The sequence below is a fragment of the Neoarthrinium moseri genome, assembly GCF_022829205.1.
Source record: "Neoarthrinium moseri strain CBS 164.80 chromosome Unknown scaffold53_Wmoseri_CBS_16480, whole genome shotgun sequence".
NCBI classification, from domain to species: Eukaryota; Fungi; Ascomycota; class Sordariomycetes; order Amphisphaeriales; family Apiosporaceae; genus Neoarthrinium; species Neoarthrinium moseri.
This window is the reverse complement of record NW_026055167.1, coordinates 1-21,353: the sequence shown is the minus strand read 5'-3', so window position 1 is coordinate 21,353 and position 21,353 is coordinate 1. Positions and strand designations below refer to the sequence as shown.

Here is a 21,353-nt window from a genome sequence, read left to right as displayed (position 1 = left end):
TGGCTGGGTGGGTTATTTTTGTCCGCCTCAATTAAGCTTTTGGTGCCCCTTCTCACTGCGCACGATAGACGAATGGGCAATGGGCATATTCGAGATTTTGTATACCTAGTCCATCGAGGAGCCTTGTTCATTAGGTTAGTGCTGTGCTACCATTCACCCATCAACAAGCTTCTATCTGGTCTATTTTGTGGACAATGCCGCGCGCAACTGATCTGACAGCCGCAAAGGCAGGTTCTGCGCAGCAAATTCGAGCCCGTCACGTCCAGAGAAGGACCCACGCCGCAGTCGCTGATCATCTTACTGTGTACGAGCACAACACGGCTGAACAGTCGAATATACGATGACACTGATTGTATGACCATATGACCAGTATCCATAAGCACGCCTTGATTGAGTTACGTTACGGTACGGTAGCCACAAGCCTCCTCATCGCCCACAAGTCGTACTTCAACACCGAAGAGGGCCGTTCGTTTACTTGACAGGGCTCCTCCATATATAGACCGACATGGCACCAGCCTACGCAGACCACGCTGGTCATCGGTTATCTATGTAGGTAGAGTCGGGTGCCTATCACTCTGCTAGCCCCGCATGGCCGGCGCCATGGATGCTTCCGGCACTCAGACCTCGGCGGTGGCGTTCACAGTACATGCTGAGCCATTCCCTGGTAAATGGCTGCCTTAGCACCGGGGCACCGCTGAGACGGCCGCAGAGAGGAAAACGGGCAAGCATCCAATTACACTGTTCGTAATCTCCCCTCTTTGACACGGGCTTAAATCATCAAGTGGCCATCCCGAGAGATTCACACCATTGCGTCCCTGTGCCATCTGATCCACCGGGATCTACTTTTGCAATTCGTGGTTGGGTGGGCCAGGTTTGACGATGTCGGACCATACGCCTGCCGCAGATCAATGCGCTCGTCTACGTCCCTTCCCGGCAATGAGGGGCCGAGATGCAACAGAATGTCGCGTCGCAAGAGAAAAATGCGTCATTTCCAGCGGTGGTGTCTTTGGTCATAACCTTCCTCGGCTTGCTCTGCGATAAGCTACGTGATCAGTCAGGCATTATGGCCTGCGGGTAGGATGTTTCTAGACAACGCGAATTGATGGAAATTTCTAGTGCTTTTAGGCACCATGGTTATGAGCACCGCGCCGAGGGCGTCAACGTCTTCGAGCTTTCAGGCTTTTGCAGTTGGCCTCTTGGGGATGGCCCGTGGTCGTAAAGGAGCCAGCGGGGAGACGAATTCGCTGTCGACCCGAGATGCCACGGTTTCCGTCGACACGCGGTCCACGACACGAGTTTTGCTGGAGTGGTCTGCATTATGTAGGTCTGTAGTTCTGGTCAAGCTGCCGAGACTGACATGTATCTAGCATCCTGGCGCCAGTAAGTCAACAAGCCAAACAGATGCGTATAATAGTATGTGACATCTTACAAGTGCGCCTCTGGACAGGCAAGGCAGCGAGCACCTCCAGTCCGGATACAGGTAGGTATAGCCCTCGAAGAATCTTCCATTCTTCCTAGAGTAATGTATTGATCCCGCGCTAGGCCCGACCCAGAAACACTGGTAGCCTGTCTGGCAAGCTGGACATATGTGCATAATGAAACTGGTTAGTCCTTTCTGGCTTTCGAATGTCGGTTGCCTTGTTCACACACGCCAGTCAATATCTTCTCTCACGCTGCAGGGGCGCTTATCTTCGCGTCGCTGCCTCACACGGTTTTCAACACGGACGCCATGTCTCGTTACGAAGCCGCCGACAAAATTGATCTCTTCGTCTGCAGCATTTACTTCTTCGGCGTGGGGACATGCTTCGTCTTATCCACGACGTAAGTTGCGCTGCTCCTTGATCACTTCGGCCCATGGACTGATGCCCAATAGTTTTCACACTTTCATGCACCACAGCAAGACGACCTACGATTTTGGCATCAAGTTGGACTATGCTGGCATCCTCCTCCTGATTTACACGTCAACGTTTCCTCTGATTCTCTATACATTCCCTTGCCGCATGTACCTGCAGGCCTTATACATTGCGGTCATTACCAGCCTTGCGGGTGGCTGTATGCTCGCGACATTCCACCCGTCAATTGGCGGACCACATCTGGGTCACGTTCGCGCATTTCTCTTCGGCTCTGTTGGTCTTGCATCATTCCTTATCCCAATCCTCCATGGTATCTTGGCGGCAGGTTTGGAAGAGCAAAGCGCCAGGGTAGGACTCTGTTGGATTTGGCTGACGGTGCTCTGCAATGGCCTAGGGGTTGTTGCGTACGCGTTCAAGGTAGGCTCTCAGTCCTGTCACTCTTGCATGGGAATGGCTAAGATGAAATAGTTTCCCGAGACTTGGTATCCTCGACGCTTCGATATCGTCGGCGCGAGCCATCAGATAATGCATACAATGGTCGTATTCGCGGCCCTAGCCTACACCAAAGCCGTGCTGGTAGCTTTTGATTATCGCCACAGCCACCACCCCATATGTTGAGAGGCTTTTCAGTAACAAGATCCAACATATTAATATTTTGTACGTCTCTATGAAGCGAACCTGAAGTCAAGTTTTTTGTTGCCCATTTCCTTGTTCTCAGACAGATACACAAGCTTCTCCTCTGGGGTCAACCCTTGCCATTTGTTATCTCTAGACTTGTTGCGCTGAACATAGTACAGCTTGGCCAGGGCATATAGAACGATGTTCATACATGCGATTCCAATCAAGATGCTGTTGCCTCGTCTGTACAAAGGCGCGTCGTCTGCTCGGTAGATGTTGGAGGATGTGATAACTCCTGCGTGGAGGAACATATTATAGAGCGCCGCACCCACGGTTCGAGTTCGGACCGCATTCGCATTTCGCGAGACCCAGCCCACTTGTACTGGATGTCCTGTGAAGAAGGGTCAGCCATATTCATCTCCCATTAGAAATAATTAAGTGTCATATACCAAGCGGCGCAGCGAGCAGTAAGCTCGTCATCCCCCACGTCAACCACTTTGACACTTTGGTCGTATCAACAACACGCAAATATATCAGGAAGGGTAAAGACCAGAACTGGAGGATTGATGCACAGGCGGCAAGCTGGCCAGTCACTTCAGCTAGAGTGGCTAGTCCCAGCATCAAAACAACTATAGTATTCATGAGCGCGTTCCTCAAGCCCGCTTCTAGGGTAAACCACCTACTCTTCAAAACCAAGTAAGGAATCGTGAGGAGATTCGTCTCGAAAGTCCCGAACCCCAGTGCACGGAGCGACGGTGTCAGATATTGAGTCGGCGTTAGCGTGGGGATATTGAAAGTCAAACCGATAAGGTATAAGGGCCTATACACAATGTCAATTAGCCGCGAGGGAATGGGCATCAGTCTACGCACCAAAGATCGACGTCTTTGAGACTCATCCAGATCAATTTCAATCCTACCGGTTGCCGATTGTGCATGGTGCCCTTTCCTGGGTCGTCTCTGATAACTCGGTTCACCATAATGATCTCCTCGCTACTCAATGTCAGTCATGAACCAAAGTGCCATTTCTACAATCACACGACATACCGCTCCGTGAACCAGCCCTTCTTGCCGCGAAACCAGCTTGCAGTTTGGGTTGGCCCTGGAGCCATCACGGCGTAGGAGAGGACACCAATACTACCCGTGATAAGTCCCTTCACGCCGTTAGCAAATGGAAGCAACCAGATATTCCCTGGACAATACCTCGATCAGAAAGAGCCATCTCCACCCAGCATAGCCCTAAGATTAAAGTGAGTTTGAAACCAAATCAAGGTCTGGCACGACGCGAAGCTTTACCTGGACCCCTTTCATATGAAGCAAGCCGTACGCGATGATGGCCGCCAGGATATCCGCAATGAACATGCCCGTCCAGAAAAAGCCAAGCCTGAGAGTTAGCTCATGATGTTTATACCAGTAGGACAAATAAAGGACGACCTATAGTGTTGCACTGGTCAGTAGCGCCCCACTGTTTTAGCTTTGTCAAATTGGCCGCTAATTTACCTCTGGTATGAAGCCCCCTTGCAGAAATCCAAGAAATGCTCGGCATGTAAGGAACGAGGCTCGAGAGTTCAGCGCGAACTGCGACGCGCAAACGACCGAGAACAGAATGATCTGAGTGGGGATCCACCGATCCGGGCCCAGCCACTTGTTCAGTAGTTGGGAGGGGAATTCTCCGGATAGAAAGCAGACTGCGAATACGGTATTTCCGAGATTGTAAACTGCTGTTTGTCAGACTTTTTGCTTCTTCCGAGGAAAAGACTGAGCTCGCCAACCGTTCGTATCAAAGTGCATGTCCTCTAGAAAGGTATCTGACAAAGCCTGAGACAGGTTCGCTCGGTCAAGCTCCATTGCCATAAACACTGGAAACAAAGTTAGCGAGTCTAGTTGTCGAACCCTTATTGGGTCCATGGCTATATCCTGTGGCCTGGGCGCGTGAAACATCTCCCCCTCGAAAAACGCATCTATTCCGGGGCACTGGAGCCTACTCACTAATCATACACCACGACATGATGCGAAAGTCCATCTTCCTGATGACTTTGAATTCCTCCTCCCAGGTCCACCGTGCCGAGGGGTCAAATCGATGGAGATTTTCCCTTTGAATGCTCAGCTTCTCTCTCGAATGTTTGCACGCATAATCCATATTACCCACCAGTCATCGCGAGGTTGATATTGGGGCGCAACATCGGGAACATCAAAGACACTTGGCTAATCAATCTATCAGCTCTCGTTTCAACCCAGTATCTCATGGAAACTCACTAGTGTTGCAATAGAATAAGGGTCGTAGGTCTTTTTGGTTCGCTGGAACCAGAACTTCTTCTCCTCTAGGGGCTTTCCCAAAGGCAAAGAAGACTGCTCGCGGGCCTCCTGGATTTCGGCTGTGTATTCAGGGTCGTCCTGGGAAACCAGTTTCTCCGTTACGATCTGCTCGGGAACCCACGTCGCCATCGTGGACGGTTGCGAATTTACTGTAGACTACGTGCTGCTGATTGGAGCGTCGGCGCTCTGCCTAGGCCACAAAGCTTTTGGGGTTTCCAAACGGAAGCCATGGCTTATCAACAAGAGGTTCTTATGGTCGCCACTGGGGCTCCACGCAGTTACATCCGGGTCATCAATCATAATGTATGCAGCATGTATTGAAGTCCCAAGAGAATGGTCCAATGATCCGGCTACTCAACAACTGCCCTTTTCAGAACATCAGATGCGGGGTATCAACGAACCACGGCACGTACATTGACGCGCATAGCAGATAATTGGTGGTTATGCCCTCCCATCGTCCAAGGATATCACAAGATTGTTCCCGTGATGGCCCAAAGGTGATATGACATTCGACAGCCTTTATCAAGCTTTTCAGCCTTGGGGGGAATGCTGCTGATCACGCAATACCACAGTCAAATTGTCAAATCTGAAATTGGACAGGGGCATTCCCTTCCAACGTCGCCAGATAGCGATAGCGGTTTCGCTACTCGATGTGGTAATTGACCCCCGGCGGAGGAAGTAGCTCGTCAGCGCAGCGTGTTCAGCGTCAGGATCTTGTTGCCCTCTTCAGCCTCATCATACTGAACGGAATTGAACCTTGCTGCCAAGAAGATGATGGTTGCGCTCAAACTGCTGCCTCTGGCAACGTTTACTCTATCACTCGCCGACAGCATTGCGCCGCTTGAACCTGTGAACCAGCTCCCCATTGGTCCGCAGCTACAGATCTCCCATCCGGCAGCGACTCGTCCTAACATTATTTTCGTGCTTACGGATGATCAGGACCTGCACATGCAGTCTTTGAACTACATGCACCATGTCCAGAGGCATCTGATTGATCAAGGAACCTCCTTCAGCCGTCACTTTTGTACCACCGCTTTGTGCTGCCCATCCAGAGTGACTTTATGGACCGGTAAAGCAGCGCACAACACAAACGTTACTAACGTCAACCCGCCATATGGTATGTAACCGCCACAAAACTTCAAAATAGTGCTAACGGATTTCTCAGGAGGGTATCCCAAGTTCTTGAGCCAAGGCTTTAATAACAATTATTTGCCAATTTGGCTGCAGGAAGCAGGGTACAATACCTACTATACCGGTAAATTATTCAATGCTCACTCTGTTAACAACTATAATTCGCCTCATGCAGCCGGATGGACTTCCTCGGTAGGTGTACACCGGCACTTCCTTTCATTGTGTTTGACTCTGTCTAGGACTTCCTGCTGGATCCATTCACGTATTGGTATATGAACAGCACATATCAAAGAAACAGAGACCCACCTGTCAGTTACGAAGGAAGACATAGCGTAGAGGTGTTGACGGAGAAGGCTTTGGGGCTTCTTGACGAAGCGGTCGAAAGTGGTAATCCATTCTTCCTAGGAGTGGCCCCGGTTGCGCCTCATGCAAACATTTGGGCCCCTGGTTTTGTGGATGGGAACCATACCGACATACGGGATGTAATATTTGGCGTCCCTGTTCCTGAAGAAAAGCATTCGAAGTTGTTCAATGACGCCAAAGTGCCTCGGACTGAGAACTTCAACCCGAATCAGCCATCAGGGGCAAGCTGGATCAGAAAATTGCCAAAGCAAAGTCAGGAGAATGTCGAATACAATGATCATTTCTACCGGCAACGCTTGAGAGCCCTTCAAAGCGTTGATGATCTTGTCGATGGACTGGTGAAACGCTTGGAAAGACATGGCATACTCGAAAATACTTACATCATCTACACAACCGACAACGGGTACCACATTGGCCAGCATAGGCTTCAGCCGGCAAAACAATGCAGGTGAGTATGGATTCGGGTCTCATATCTCCGTCGTATTGCTGCATTACTGATGTGTGCTTCCAGTTTTGAGGAAGATATAAATATCCCCATGATAATCCGCGGACCTGGCGTCCCAAAGAATGCAGTAACGGATATTGTCACGACACACACTGACTTCGCTCCGACTTTATTAAAAATTGCTGGAGCACCTCTTAGGGATGACTTTGACGGGCTGGCAATACCTCTGACCAGTTATGGCCTAGAACAAGCCACTAAAAGCAGGCATGAGCATGTGACTGTCGAACATTGGGGCTTCGCTTCCAATGAAGGCACATTGTTCGAGGGTTGGCAAAGGCTGTATTGGAATAACACATACAAAGCTCTGAGGGTAATAAGCAGTTCGTATGATCTCCATTATCAAGTTTGGTGCAATAACGATCACGAACTGTATGATTTGAAGGTTGGTAAAGACAACGTCTGAAATGTGTGCAACACAGCTAATACTAAGCTTTCCAGACCGATCCTGGCCAAATGAGAAACCTCCTAGACCAGGAAGAAACCACGTCTACCAAATTACTTGGAGTGCCTCTTGAAAGAGTTGTAGCTCGCTTAGACTCTCTACTCTTTGTTCTGAAGTCCTGCAAGGCTGGAACTTGCACTCGCCCATGGGAGGCGTTGCATCCAGCCGGGAGTGTGGAGACTTTGAAGGAGGCTCTTTCTCCCCGTTTTGATGTGTTTTATGCCGAAAAGCGTCAGAATATCGTCTTCGATAGGTGTGAGATGGGATTCATTCTAGATGCTGAGGGCCCGCAATTTGTAGATAAACATGAACGGGCAGTTGTTGACATAAACTAGCACCATTTCGAATAATGTTGAAGTTCAACAACTAGCATTAGATCCTTCGGCAGTGGTATTCAATATGAGCTTCAGCATCCTACAAACTAACCTCCGTTGGTTGATTCACTTCGTTAGGGGTTTTGGCCGGGGAAATCACTTCAAAAACTCTGACGCGGCACGTATTTGCGTGCTGGCTGATACGTGTTTACAGCTCCGGTCGTACTTAGCCGCCTGTTCATCACCTCAGCAGCACCGCATGTCGTTTTGTAACCGGACTTCCGTTATCTTCTACGATCCCGTAAACGGGGATATTCAACGCTAATTAGAATTGACGGCTTGACAGAGGCCAAAGATAGTGCTCCGCTTTCTCTTATTATTGCATCTGGTTCCTGTTCGCAACCATCCGTCTGTGATACCATGATTCTTGTCCGATTCATCATGCCGACCGCACAGCGTACAGAATGGTACGCAGGGATTCTCACGCCCTCCGACGGGCCCGTCAGTCCACAGCTCGGAAGTAAACTGTTTCTAGCACCACTAGAGATACGTTGCTCTATATACTCACAACTCTCTCTGGACAATTTCTATGTCGTCCTCCGTAACGGTGGCCTGTTCATCTCAAGATGCATCACACCCATTCCTGTCCACGATACGGGAATGAGACAGAAGGACAGCGTCCATATGCCGTGCCGAGCCATTTGGCCGCGGCATCGTTCTTCCTCGTGGGGCCCTTACTGGAGGTGCCAAGAAGTAATCTGTGACGAAAAGCAAGGCGCGCCTGAGAGTAAAGACGCCAAAAATGATGACTCTCGACTTCCGATCTTCTCGGGATTGCTAATTATGGAACTATATCTTCAACATCTGTTGGCAGATATATACACATTGTGCGGCCTATTTTCGACAAGTGCACGCACCGTCGAGATCTGCGACCTTGACACTTTATGATATTTGATGTCGGTTGAGAGTAGATTCTTACCGATTGATATTTGTTCCCGCTGTGCCTTAGCCTCTGTGAGAAGTGTCCGCCCTGACATTGAAACTCTTCGTGGAGTTTTTCAAGGCACTGAAGCCGACAGCGGCCGGCGGTATCTGCCAAATTTCCCGGGCTCCCAGTGCGGATACAAGCGATGCTGCATTTCTCTCAAAGTTGAAGGCGTGGAGTCACATTTACCCTGACCTGCGTCGTTTGGGCCAACTTAGGCGGCTAAACGTCTGGTTAGATCACGACGAGACGCACACATGGGCGGTTGTCCATGGGGAGTTGTCTATGAGCGAGCCACAATGTCTCCATTCACCTTCCTTAGCTCGAAACTAGGACTCAAACTGGCTACGAGTTCCCTAATTTTGGATCCCCGGTGGGAATCCTAGTGAAGACACTTTACGACAGATGAACTGGCTCTCCCAATTCGTATATAGCGAAGATATCGGCAGATATGCCTTGCCGTCACGAACATCGAGGGCCAGATCAGTGTCGAGTACTTTTCTGACTTCCCTATGGACTGCGGCGAATCCATAGGCATTATGCCAGCACGCGAACTCGCCGAGGCCGAGCGAGAGTTTTGGACGATGGGAGAAGACGCACATGAGCAGTTTTCGATGATTTCAGGTATAAATCCAGCTCTATGGATTTTCGGCAAAGCGATTATTAAGGAACTTGACTGATATTCAACTATGGCAACTTATGACAATATTGTTCCCGAACCAATTTATTTCTCGTTCACAAATACACTTCCATAATTCTGCATAAGACGACTAGAGATGACGTATAGTACTGCCGGCTCATCACCTTAATTTTGCAGATTTATTACAGGATTATCACGGGTAATGAATCGCGATAGCATATTGCTTTTATCCACATCCATCATTGCGTATAGTCCTGCACTATATAGGAAGAATCTCGCGGTGATCTGCGCAACCTTATACATACCAGAAGCTGACTTCTATAGTTCCAATAAACTATCAAAACGATTTAACTATACAGAGGTGTTTATTTACGCCCTTCTAAATTTGCTACATTCAAAAGGAAAATAACTTACAGTGTTTGTGAATTTACAATACCTGACATTTGGCACATGTGCCTTCGTTTTCGGCACCCAGGACGGCTCCAGGCCTAGTAGACAAACATGGTATGCAGCCAGATGGCGTCATTGGAAGGTCAGCATTTCATTGGGCAATACATCCGCGACCCTCACTGCATATCTCTCAATCTACTACCTAGTGTGCACCTCATGAATTCAACAACCATTGAATTTGCCACTGCGCCACGGAGCTCAGAGAAGACCGTTCCTGATTGCGCGACGTCGCACTGAACATCTGCAATGCGCGATCAAAATGATGAAAGGAGTGCCCTTCTGGGGCCGACTTCAAGCATCTCAACAGCGAACAGCGTAGGCGATTGCCGTTCGATCAGAAGCGACGGATCCGACGTCAGGCCAGCCACAGCGGTCGCAAATGGAGAACAAGACGTCGCGAGTGTCGCTCCTGCAGCGTTAGACAGCCAAACCAAGCTGTCAGTACATGTGACTTTGAATACAGCATCACTCATCCAGCTTGTTGCAGTGTTGTCAATAGGTAAAATTCACGTACCAAGAACTTCACGGTGGATGCTTAGAAGATGCACAGGCATCTTTACGGCTAGTTTAGACGGCTCCATTGTCATGGCCACTCATCCTAGAATCGCATCGGAATTCAACGCCCTTGAGGAGTCTAGCTGGCTGTTTATCAGTTACTTACTAGCTGGTGTGGTGACTCAGACACTTTATGCGAAGCTCAGCGATATATATGGCCGAAAATGGCTCCTCGTATTTTGCTACGCCTTAATGGTCGTCGGTTTGTGAGAACCCTTGAATCAACACTTAAGATGGCTTACTAAGACTCACAGGATTACCATGTATGCACACTCCAGTCGGCTTGTGATAGTCTCATATATAATGGACTGACTGTGTCATCCTAGCGGCATGGGCCAGAGTATGTGGCAGGTTGTACTTGGCAGGGTTATCTCGGGTTCAGGCGGCTCAGGAATGTCATCAATTGGTTTGGTTTTGATTACTGGTGAGAGCTTGTTTCGACACGATCGCATGCGACACTAACTCACGGCCACTAGACCTTATACCTCTTCGGGAGGTTGCTACTTGGCACGGATATTGTACGTTTCTCCCCAAGGGTCGTTTGCCTCATTCAGTGCACTCCTTGAGATATGCGTACAGGAATCAGCCTCAAAGCCATGATGTTAACCTTTTTCTTCAGTGAATGTAATAAACACTACTGGTCGAAGCCTAGGCGGACCCTTGGGTGGATGGCTTGCAGACCAGGTTGGCTGGCGTTGGTGAGTAGCAACAGCTTAACCATACGCTTTTACTGAATTATAGCACAGGTCATTCCTCAGCCAAGCACCCATGTTTGCCATCGCCGTTGTCTCTTGTATCTTGGCCATCCCCAACACAAAACGGGCAACTGCATCTCAGAATTACAACGGCATCAAGACCAATTTCTTTGTGCGAATTGACATGATTGGGATTATACTTCTAGGGCTTGGTATTCTGGCAATGATGTTGCCGTTGGAGCTTGGTGGTGTATATGTATCATGGGAGCATCCGATAATCTTTGTGCTTTTCAGCATCGGTGCCGTTCTCCTCCTCTTGTTCCTGGCGAATGAAGTGTGGTGGGCTCCGAACCCTGTGTTCCCGGTTCGCATGTTGAAGAACAAAGAACTGGTTGCCTGTTACCTCGTAATAGGATTATTGGCTGCTGCTCAAACCGCTGTAAGTTTCTGTGCTATAGTGCTCAGGAGACATTCAGGTTGTACTAACAACGGATCGCTGGTTAGCTTATGTTCTCTGTCCCGCTATACTTTCAAGTCACTCAACGAGTTTCAAATACTATAGCCGGCATCCATTTATTTCCGGCTGTTTTTGGCAATGCCGTTGGAGGCCTAGCTGCAGGCAGGATTATCAAGGCGTGCGTATCCATTCTTTTTGCAATGGCTAACTCTAACTCAACTCCTCGAGCAGTACTGGTCGATATAAGGTTGTTGCAATAGCGGCCTCGGTATCAGGATCAATAGCTTACCTGTTACTAATTCTGCGTTGGCTTGGAAAAACCAACTGGTTGGAGTCTATGTACATTTTCTTCGGGTATGTCTTCATCTACTCTTTGCTTTCTGTCGTTAATACACAAAGTCTCATACTTTGGTATAGCGGGCTAGGTGCAGGCATGGGCAATACCGCCATATTCGTCAGCCTCAATGCCGTTACCGAGCCCTCTCACAAAGCAGTTGCGGCTTCGGGTCTATTTCTTTCAATGCCTATCGGAATGATCACGGGGATCGCGGTCACTAGCGCATTGATGCTTGAGGTGATGCAGAAACAACTCGACGATGGTCTTGTCAAACTGGGCTTAAATCTGGCAGCCCGACTGGAGGTTAGTATATTTTAGGCAGGCTCATAGCAATTCGGAAGGCCATGGCTAATGTCAATGCACCAAGATTATCTCCAAGGCTTCAGGAAATGTTGACTACATTTACAGTCTCCATGGGCCCGTTGCGGACGCTATTTCAAGCGCATATGTTGATGGATTAAGATGGGGCTATGGTAGGTCTCTGTCAGTTACGTCATTCCTTGTGACTAATCACGTACAAAGGGGTATCATTTGCCTGCTCCATATTTGCACTATTAGCGGCATTTATCTTGAAGAATCGTCGTCTAGAATGATTACAGAGAGATAAATGGACAAGAAATGATATGGAGTCGGATCACAAGAGCACCGCGAAATCATCAGTTTCATGAGTGGAAATTGGACTCCACACCATCAAACCTTTGACTCGGAATATGTAGTTCTAAATGGTATATCTCTTAGGGATACATCTCAGCTTTCAGCATTGGTTTGTCTTTCATTTTACGAAAGTCTCTGCCTAGCACGCCGATTCTTTAAAAGCCTTGTTTCTTAACCTGCTGCTTTGCAGCTGCGATTGTAGCGGCAGCGTTCGGGTCAACGAAGTTGCATCCATTCTTTCCACTATATCGACAGTCAGAACTGGAGCCCATCTGAAGCATAAGAACGCGGCGAAACTTACTTCTGGAACTGTGCCGCTTCAGCCGAACATACACCAACGTTGCTTGCATCCGCGCAACAACCCGATTGGCAATCAGCGTCATTGACGCAGCCTCCTGTGATGAATTGTGATCCATTCCCAGACCCAACGTTCTTTGCGCCAGCGTTATTCGGGGTGATCGCCGTGACACTTAAGGCAACTGCAGTTCCGGACCAAATTAGCAAAGCACAGAGATCATGGGATGACCTTGGTCCTCAGACACCTACATAGAAAAGCAGCTAGAATGAAGCGAGCCATGATGAAAAAAAGTTCTCACTGAGAAAAACGTCAATAAGTTTAATACAGACTTGGCGTTGGCGACACCGGGTCGTTCACAAATTGTTATTGTGGCTGGACGGATGTCATGCCAATTCCAAGGCATGTTGGGATTAAGCAGGGCTTTATATATATGCACTGTGGCCTCGCGATCGGCTGTGGACTGATATAAACCATACACAGAAGAAGCATTGATGTCTGTCTCGCCGCGGGAAGCCCGGTTCGTCTCAAGACTGGAGGCAATCCCTGGCCAAGGACGTCAAAGTCCTGATCCACGACATGGGCTCAACCGGAAAGTACATGTACGTGTTCAGCATTTGGGCTTTGTCTGAGTTCTGTACGGCTTGTAAAGTGGACCTCGGCAAGCACTTTTGAGACTCTAGTTTTCAAGCCTGGAAGTGAATGGTTTGATCGACGCAAGAACCAGGTTTGCAATTATTCCCCACAACGCCGAGACGCTGCATCAGAACGCAATCGTCCCAAGTTACGATGATTTCCAACCTCCATCGGATGATCAAGCCAACTGATACATTTGATTCAGAGGGCTTTGCGTGCGGGAGAATGTCAATTGCTAGTGATGAAAAATGACAGGCAGACGTAGCCAATAGATCTGCATAACAAAGACAACTGGCTCAGGTCGCGTAGTACAAGCAAGCATGTACTCTGGCGTTTCGCGCACGCATGTACTTATACCCCATTAGCTTCCCTGGACAATGAAATACTCAGATTGGAGAGGAACTTTTACAGAATGCGCGCAACTGTTTTCAGGCATAGGTATCGCCCTCAGCTCGCGGCATCAAGCACAAGGCTAGTGGATTACCCTAGCAACTTATCCATTTTAGCCAAACTCGGCTGCAAGCTGATATATCTATAAAACTAGATGATGCGATCATTATGGGGTGCGATGTGTGATGTATTGAAGATGGAGAATGTAAGTATCCGTGGCTCCCACTAAGGTGTATCTTACCACGGAACTAGCTTATCTCCTTATCTTTATGGCAGTTGCCGCCAGTTACCAATAGATGACAGCTCGCACCGCTATCTGTGTGTGCACCTCTACCAAAACGTATCATACTCACTCGAAGAGAAATACATGCCTACAGCCAGGCATCATGCTTGCAAGTCTTCTAATTGTGACTAAATTGATTGTACCAGCATTGCCTATCATGGATTGATTCGGTACTCACGGCCATGACGAGAAGCAACTGTAAATCTACATCTCAATGCCGTTATCAAGTAAAGTCGCCTGTCGTATAAGTGTATATATGCCGCATTTACCGCTCGATTGATGTACAATAAGCCATCAGAAGAATACAGGGAGACATAAAAAAAGAAAGGGGGAAAAGTGAAGGAAAGAGCGCAGGGGGCATTGTTAGCGCTATTACAACGGCATTCCGCTGCGAGGCTAACAATGGATCATATCACGGGAAATCACTATGATTCCAATTTCATTATGATGTCCGCATGCTCGTGGGCTGTATCAATGAATGGTGCACTCCCACATTGAATATCACCGGGCTCACGATGCCTATCAACCTAATTCTGTAGACTGCAACACTGCCTCGCCCGAGTTTGCGTGACGCCCGCCGCCTGTCCGACATTCGTCTGTCTAACAATAACACCCAAGTCCACACGGCGTATTTTTTCCGGCTGTCAAACATCATGCGGTGTACCTTGTATCGAGCGCACCGGGGTGTTACAGTATTTCAGCAGGGGCGGCTGCTTGGAAACCTCCTTGTCTACAAACAGGGTTTGTGGGATCCACGGGTTCTTGTCATACTTGACCGATTCTTCATCTCAGAATCGAATATTCAGTTGAAAATATAGCCATGCTTCAAACTTCAAGATCAGGCAACTTGCATACCAAGAATTTGTAGCGAGCACTTGATTGATTTTTGATAATGTCGAAGAATTCAGAATTCCACATAGAAGGCTGATCTTTCCTTAGTATTACTTGTGTGCGTATGACATCAAATCCGAGCTGCTTCATCATCAGCTTACATTGCAGCCTCAGTCAACCTTTCAAGTATCAGCAGCCATGAGGCTCGCGTTGGTTACTGCTACCATTCTCCTGACGGCCGTTGCCGCAGATACGACGACTTCAACATCAGCAAAGACGACATTGACGTCATCGGCTATTGTCTCTCTAATACCTTCTACTTCGATGGTATCACAAGGTAGCACCGCTAAAAGTTCAATTTCAGCTACAGATAGCTCGGACGGCTCCTCGACTACAACTACGGCGTCTTCCACCCAAGCTCCTACCAAGACCTCCATCTCAAGTGGCGCTGTATCGAAGCAAACCGGTATGGCTATTGCTGGACTGGCCGTTGGCGTCGCGGCAATATTTGCTTAGGGAGCTCTATTCGAGAGGCTGTGGATTGGTATCGAGAGAGCCTGGTCATCTGCTAGACCTTCAGTTCTTCCCTCATGGCAGTACTCGACAGAAAATGGACGGAAGGTTTCGTAGCGGTGCGAGGACAACAGAATGCCATGGGCCATACAAATGTTCGAGATGCAGGTTGGAAAGAGTCCCGACTGAGGCTAAGAGAATCCCCATTCAGCCATACTCATTTATATATTCCAGTTTACGAAACTCCCATATCAACACGAAAGCCGTCCCTATACAGCTGTGAGTAGAGATTACGATCTGATCGGTTGGATGTTGGGTCTGTCCAAAAATCCCCAGATCAACATACGTCTGGGTAATGCAATAATTGTAAAGCAATGTGGGTGCTCGGGTGTCAGCCACTGCGCCAAGCCGGGCTGTAACGATATAGTCCAATGAGACACAAACACCAGTCAGAGGATGACGCACCAATTTCGCAGGCACTATTGCCGCTTCAACGTAGCCACCGTGGCCGCCCAATAAATGACACGCCCCTGAAGGCGATCCTGGCAGCGCCTACAAGTTCGGGATTATTGTCAAAGTGGCCGGCCTCCGTCCAAAAAGACCTCCTCTTTCTTGTCGCGAGAAAGTTGAAATTGCAAGTACGCTCACTAGGACTGGGGTGCTACACCATCACCCATACGCTCATCTCAGCAGACCCATCCAACCATTGTGACTCTAGAGATTCACCCGACGCGCTACGAACCTCTCCCTGCTGCGATGCCTACTAAAACTTATCATCGTCAAACCACAGAACATATGCAAGATTCGAAAAGTGAAACCACCAATGAAAACAAGTCCAAACCAAAAGACAGGAGGTCAAACCCCTTGGCCACAGCACTGAAGAAGCTGTTCAAATCACCCTCTGTGGAAAGGTACGAGAAGAATGTGGATCAGTCTGCATGGAAGCTCGATGGTGAAGTCGATTGAATATTGTGCTCAACTGAGCCCGTCATCACACTTTAATACATACAGCTCCCTGAAGGTATCCCAGCGATCGATTACTCCCGTCGCTAGCACGGTGGTGATGCCCAAGGTCTTGGGATTGGCTTCTAGCCGAGTAAGGATACCTACCTACCCAGGTACCGCGTTACAGACCTTATCCATGGGCAGCTAACCACCTGCTTTGATCGAAGCGTACTCCCCTAGCTTCCCGGCCTGTCAGTTGACTGCGGTTCTGGTCTTGGATAGTGTGCAACTCGATGCTGACGAGCAGAGAAGGCGAGGCGAGGCGAGGCGAGGCGAGTCAAATATTCACATGCAAGTCGTCTTGGTCGCCAGAGGGTCCAGGTCTCTCACACTGGCCCCACCATTAGTAAAACGGCACGTCATCCCCGCTCATAACCGGACGGGACCCTGCATCTTCCTGCGGGCACAACTAAACGGCAGGAGGAAAATTTCCCGTCACGGCGTAGCTGGAACGCGACTGGGAAATCGCTCAAGTCGTGTGCTCTCCGGTCTTCACTCTCTCTCAGATTACGTGCTGATCCCGAGAGTGCACAATTTGGAGAACAAGGCAGGATGGCAGATTCCCAGCCCCTCCGTATCGGGTTCGTCCCGGAGCACTTCTCCACTCCTATCCACTTTGCACAGAAGCACTTCGGCCTCTCGGCCACCTTGACCCCATTCCCCTCCGGGACTGGCCACATGATCACCGCCTTGCGGGCCGGGGAGATTGATGTTGGCATCGGCCTGACAGAGGCATGGGTCGCGGGCCTGGGCAAGGAAGACACACCTGGGGACGGTGGGTACCGGATCGTGGGCACCTATGTCGAGACCCCTCTCTGTAAGTTGCTGCGTTCATGCCTCGGCGTATCCAGACGGCTGATACAACTGTAGGCTGGGCCATTTCCACAGGGGCCAAACGCCCGGACATCTCGTCCGTCCCGTCTCTCCAGGGCTCCAAAATTGGCATCTCAAGGCTGGGCTCGGGCTCCCAGGTCATGGGCTACGTTCTGGCAGACCAACAAGGCTGGCTCTCGTCCGGCAGTCCCTATGCAGACTTTGTGGTCCTACAGACCTTTGCGAATCTGCGCAATGCCGTCAACGACGGGACGGCGGACTTCTTCATGTGGGAGCATTTCACGTCCAAGCGGTACTACGACTCGGGGGAGATCCGCAGGATTGGCGAGATCTACACGCCCTGGAGCAGCTGGAAGATCGTGGCATCTACGTCCAGCACGAAGCTCGGAAACGACCCCAGACTGAAGGACTTGTTCTCGAAGCTGGACCGGGGCATCCAGTACTTTGAGCAGCACCAGGACGAGGCTGTCGAGTACATCAGTACAGCGCTGGACTACTCGGAGGAAGATGCGCGGGAGTGGCTCAAGACTGTGAGATTCGCCGGCGAGACGGCTGGGGTTGACATCAAGGTCATCGAGAGCTGCATCAGTGCGCTGAGAAAGGCTGGCGTGCTCAAGGACGGCAAAGGGTTCCAAGCACCGCAGATGCTGGTGGAGGGTTTGGGAGAGCAGTTACCCATGTGATAGGGCTCCATGTCTTTCTGACGTGGGCTGAAGTTGTCACCAACCTCAGCTCCCGTCAGCGCCGCCCCGCACGCACAGTTTTCGGACCTCATGTGGGATGGGTGCGGCTCTACGACAATGATCTCCATGAGCAATGAGCAGGTTAGCGCAATGATATCAAGGAGAGTGGCAGGTGTGCGAGGATGCGACACCTCTGGCCGCTCGTCTGAGTGTCCAGGCTGCTGGGGGGTGGCCCAACCACAGCTCGGCTGAGCTACTAAAAAGGTAGAAGCAGCCAGCCCGGGAGCTGCCCGTTTTCTTAGCTACCAGGGCTACCTAGGTACCTGGTTAGGTAACTTAGCCGCCGCCGCCACGCCGCCATGCTGCCCCGCCAGCGGCCGTCTGGCTGTATCTGGTCGCAATCGACACCAACGTCAGTGATCGGCGTGCCGTTTTGGTAAACGAGTCCCAAGCTAGTTGCATTGCTACATGCATCCCGAACCATCGTAGAGACCTCGTTGTTTGCACATGATATCGTCCTTGCGCCTCTCCCCTCCCTTGACAGCATGTATGGGTGCCGCTCCGTCCAATCAAGTTCCCGTCCTTCGTCATCAATCCAGCTTCCTCCGCTCTAGACAAAGACCTCTCCCGGGCCGTCTCTATAATCGCCACGAGACCAACACTCGCCAAGATGCCGTTCCTACGGCTCCTACACGCCCGCGTACCTACCACGAGCGCCGAAACCCTCCGATACACCCTCCTCCGCCCTCGGCGACCCTTGAACGCCCGCTTCTCGTCGAACAAACCGCCGTCCTCGTCTCCGGACCTGACACCTAAGCAGCAGAGCCGCTTCGACCGGATCCTGACGCGGACGCAGCGCTGGCTGCCCAAGCGCTTCCATCCGACGCTGCAGAACTTCCGGGCCGCGCCGGGCAGCCATGTCGTCGCTTTCCTACTAGTACACGAGATCACGGCTGTCCTGCCCATCTTTGGCCTGGTCACCGCCTTCCGGTACTATGATGTCGTGCCCGCCGGCTACGTCTTCGGCCCGTGGGCGCCGTACGTGCAGGAGGGAGCCTTCAAGTTCCTGAGGTGGTTCAGGAGGAAGGGCTGGTTTGGACTCGGGGACGAAGACACCCAGGAGGGCGAGAGGAGGCTGGAGGAGGAGCTGGGCCGGGAGGCAGACCGGGAACGGGAGAGGAGCAGAGGGAATCCCGCGGGTGCTTGGGCCTTCTTGGGCAGATTACGAGGGAGCTCTAGCAAGGAGGACGCGCAGACTGTGGAGATGGTTGAGCAGGCAAGAAGTAAGACCAGCCGGGCTGTAGAGATGGTGCGGGAGAAGGCGACCCTGAAGAACACCGAGTCTGGCTACAAGCTTGGCGTTCAGCTGGTGGCCGCGTACGCCATCACAAAAGTTTTGCTGATCCCGAGGATAGCTTTCTCACTTTGGGCAACACCCTCGGCTGCGAGGGCTATGATTTGGGCTAGAAGGGCTCTGTTTAGGCGATAGAAAGACGCCGGGTCCTGTGTAAATCAGGCTGCGTGCCGATGAAGATACCCCCTTCCCGACTGGTTGAGGATAGAGAACCGTACAATTTCCTACAGGCCCAGGACTTGTATAGAGTGAACAAATTTCAAGTCTCGCAAATACCGAGAACAGTAAGTCAGAAAAGGTAATTATCGATCCCCGACTTTCCGGCCCACCCGCAAACCCAGCAAGTTTGGATGGCATACTCAGGAGTGAGAGCAATTTCCTTTGTTTATCATTCCCTCTTTTCGCAGAGGCATTGTCAATAGTTCACAAATCATGGACATCTGGATTGCTTCGGTGATCGTTTTGTCTATTCACTATATTTCAGAAGACGAACAACCGTAATTTATCATTTCATGTCAGCAGGTTGCTGAACATGGATTTACGGCTTCTCGTAGATCCAGGCAGCGCTGTGGCTCTGGTAGCTGAGGACCTCACCCTCCTTGAACCAGAGAGCGATCTCCTTCTTGGCGTTCTCGACGCTGTCGGAACCGTGGCAGACGTTGCGGCCGACCTGGGGTTAAGAGATTAGCAGGTATTTCTCCTTCAAGCGCGATTTGTGTGTGTTTGCGGAGAGAAAAGACCAGGGTAGTAGAGGAGAGAGAAGGGGGGATGTGTGTAACCTACATCGATGGCGAAGTCACCACGGATGGTGCCAGGGGCAGAAGCAAGGGGGTTGGTGGCACCGAGGAGAGTACGGCCAGTCTTGACGGCATCACGGCCCTCCCAGACCATGGCGCAGATGGGGCCGCTCAGCATGTCTGCTCGTGGTCAGTATGAATGGCAGATCGGGGGTTTCGTTAGGTTCGAGGGGGACATACACTGAACCAAGCCGGGGAAGAAGGGCTTCTCCTTGAGGTCAGCGTCTGGGGAGAGGAGAGAGGTTAGTCCAGCGTTTCTTGTATCGAGCCCAATTGGCTTTGGATGGAACTCACAGTGAGTCTCGAGGTGCTCCTTGCTGGGGGAGACGAGCTTGAGGGCAACCAGCTTGTAGCTATCGGCCGTGTCAGCGCACCAGTGGTCGGGGACGGGTTGGTGTCGTGTCAATTTGCTCACCCTCGGTTCTCGAAGCGGCTGATGATGGGGCCAACAAGGCCACGCTGGACGCCATCAGGCTTGATAGCAATGAAGCTGGGGCATCGGTCAGCCTGTCTGTCTGTGGGTGCCTGGGTCCTGGGTGATGGCAAGGCAAAGCAAAGCAGGGCAAGGCAAAGCAAAGCGGAGCGGAGCGGTGGAAGACTCACGTCTGCTCGGTAGACATCTTGGCTTCGGGTTGGGGGTCGGCTGAAATGGGTTGAGACGTGGGAATGGGTAGTGATCCGAGATCGAGAGTGGGAGGAGGAGAGGAAGCAGGCGAGACGATGGTCTTCAAAACTTCCTTGTAATTGTGGAGATCGTGTTGGACACTTCGAGAAAAACTCCAGCCGGGACGGTCGTTCAACTGCCAGGGGAGGAAAAAAAGGCAGACGAACAGCAGCCAAAGTACGGTGAAAAAGCACAGAGTGAGGGGTCGGGTTCCATGGCGGGGCAGCCGTCGCGCTTGGGCCTGATTGGCCTCGAGGCCCGCCGCCGCCCGCCGCGCTGGCCCCGACTGGGATAGGGCGTCTGCAGGGTCCTCACTGCTGCTCGTCGGCCTCCCGTCAGGCTCGGCATGCGCGTTGGGACGGCGGTCTGCGTGTCCCAAGACCGCCGCCTTTTTGCCCCTGTTGCCGCTGTTGCTGCTGTTGTTGCTGCCGCTGCTGCTGCTGCTGTGGGAGAAGATGCTATGAGGTTGGTCCGCCATGGTCGGTGTTGGTGCTGGTGGTGCGAGCGAGTCCTCGCGTAGGTAGCTTTGCCGTCCCAAAGTCGATGCTTGTTTACTGCGATCCGATGGCACTCTAGCTGTCACTGCTCGTGGCCCGGGGACGGACAGACAGCCGGTGAGATACAACCTTGGAACTTATCAACAGCAGTCAATGCGACAAAGGCGCTTTTCCATCACTCCAATGTGACAGTCGTGTGTATGTATTGCCGGCGTATGCATCGGATTTTAATGGTCCCTTGTCGAGCTTTGGCAGGGGG

General features: G+C 50.9%; 9 protein-coding genes across 9 annotated transcripts; 6 read left to right on the top strand and 3 right to left on the bottom strand.

The window, feature by feature from the left end:
* Positions 1 to 1,130: 1,130 nt before the first annotated feature.
* Positions 1,131 to 2,471, top strand: JN550_010349 (uncharacterized protein; the record flags this gene model as incomplete). Its single annotated transcript, XM_049308594.1, has 7 exons — positions 1,131 to 1,320; positions 1,368 to 1,380; positions 1,448 to 1,480; positions 1,543 to 1,604; positions 1,680 to 1,821; positions 1,874 to 2,270; positions 2,322 to 2,471. The coding sequence occupies 7 exons, from the start codon at positions 1,131 to 1,133 to the stop codon at positions 2,469 to 2,471; spliced, it is 987 nt and encodes a 328-aa protein (XP_049167629.1).
* Positions 2,472 to 2,518: 47 nt separating this feature from the next.
* On the bottom strand, positions 2,519 to 4,913 carry JN550_010348 (uncharacterized protein; the record flags this gene model as incomplete). The annotated part of the gene is made up of 12 exons (XM_049308593.1): positions 2,519 to 2,862; positions 2,921 to 3,100; positions 3,155 to 3,291; positions 3,342 to 3,461; positions 3,516 to 3,622; positions 3,672 to 3,707; positions 3,765 to 3,902; positions 3,969 to 4,186; positions 4,241 to 4,327; positions 4,458 to 4,561; positions 4,618 to 4,673; positions 4,725 to 4,913. The coding sequence occupies 12 exons, from the start codon at positions 4,911 to 4,913 to the stop codon at positions 2,519 to 2,521; spliced, it is 1,716 nt and encodes a 571-aa protein (XP_049167628.1).
* Positions 4,914 to 5,555: 642 nt separating this feature from the next.
* Positions 5,556 to 7,812, top strand: JN550_010347 (uncharacterized protein; the record flags this gene model as incomplete). Its single annotated transcript, XM_049308592.1, has 7 exons — positions 5,556 to 5,901; positions 5,950 to 6,107; positions 6,155 to 6,726; positions 6,790 to 7,165; positions 7,222 to 7,478; positions 7,561 to 7,655; positions 7,754 to 7,812. 7 exons carry the CDS (start codon positions 5,556 to 5,558, stop codon positions 7,810 to 7,812), a joined length of 1,863 nt encoding a protein of 620 aa, XP_049167627.1.
* A 2,387-nt stretch (positions 7,813 to 10,199) lies between these two features.
* JN550_010346 (uncharacterized protein) lies at positions 10,200 to 12,251 on the top strand (the record flags this gene model as incomplete). The annotated part of the gene is made up of 11 exons (XM_049308589.1): positions 10,200 to 10,375; positions 10,424 to 10,432; positions 10,496 to 10,593; positions 10,646 to 10,687; positions 10,789 to 10,867; positions 10,916 to 11,303; positions 11,369 to 11,499; positions 11,553 to 11,675; positions 11,739 to 11,961; positions 12,026 to 12,131; positions 12,181 to 12,251. The coding sequence occupies 11 exons, from the start codon at positions 10,200 to 10,202 to the stop codon at positions 12,249 to 12,251; spliced, it is 1,446 nt and encodes a 481-aa protein (XP_049167626.1).
* Positions 12,252 to 12,467: 216 nt separating this feature from the next.
* On the bottom strand, positions 12,468 to 12,889 carry JN550_010345 (uncharacterized protein; the record flags this gene model as incomplete). Its single annotated transcript, XM_049308588.1, has 3 exons — positions 12,468 to 12,555; positions 12,614 to 12,791; positions 12,859 to 12,889. 3 exons carry the CDS (start codon positions 12,887 to 12,889, stop codon positions 12,468 to 12,470), a joined length of 297 nt encoding a protein of 98 aa, XP_049167625.1.
* Positions 12,890 to 14,945: 2,056 nt separating this feature from the next.
* Positions 14,946 to 15,263, top strand: JN550_010344 (uncharacterized protein; the record flags this gene model as incomplete). Its single annotated transcript, XM_049308587.1, has 1 exon — positions 14,946 to 15,263. The coding sequence occupies one exon, from the start codon at positions 14,946 to 14,948 to the stop codon at positions 15,261 to 15,263; it is 318 nt and encodes a 105-aa protein (XP_049167624.1).
* A 1,554-nt stretch (positions 15,264 to 16,817) lies between these two features.
* On the top strand, positions 16,818 to 17,782 carry JN550_010343 (uncharacterized protein; the record flags this gene model as incomplete). Its single annotated transcript, XM_049308586.1, has 2 exons — positions 16,818 to 17,082; positions 17,136 to 17,782. The coding sequence occupies 2 exons, from the start codon at positions 16,818 to 16,820 to the stop codon at positions 17,780 to 17,782; spliced, it is 912 nt and encodes a 303-aa protein (XP_049167623.1).
* Positions 17,783 to 18,452: 670 nt separating this feature from the next.
* JN550_010342 (uncharacterized protein) lies at positions 18,453 to 19,271 on the top strand (the record flags this gene model as incomplete). The annotated part of the gene is made up of 1 exon (XM_049308585.1): positions 18,453 to 19,271. The coding sequence occupies one exon, from the start codon at positions 18,453 to 18,455 to the stop codon at positions 19,269 to 19,271; it is 819 nt and encodes a 272-aa protein (XP_049167622.1).
* Positions 19,272 to 19,674: 403 nt separating this feature from the next.
* Positions 19,675 to 21,353, bottom strand: JN550_010341 (uncharacterized protein; the record flags this gene model as incomplete). The annotated part of the gene is made up of 6 exons (XM_049308584.1): positions 19,675 to 19,806; positions 19,920 to 20,053; positions 20,114 to 20,158; positions 20,228 to 20,286; positions 20,349 to 20,423; positions 20,537 to 21,223. Coding segments are annotated over 6 exons (1,132 nt in total), but the record flags the coding sequence as incomplete, so codon positions are not given.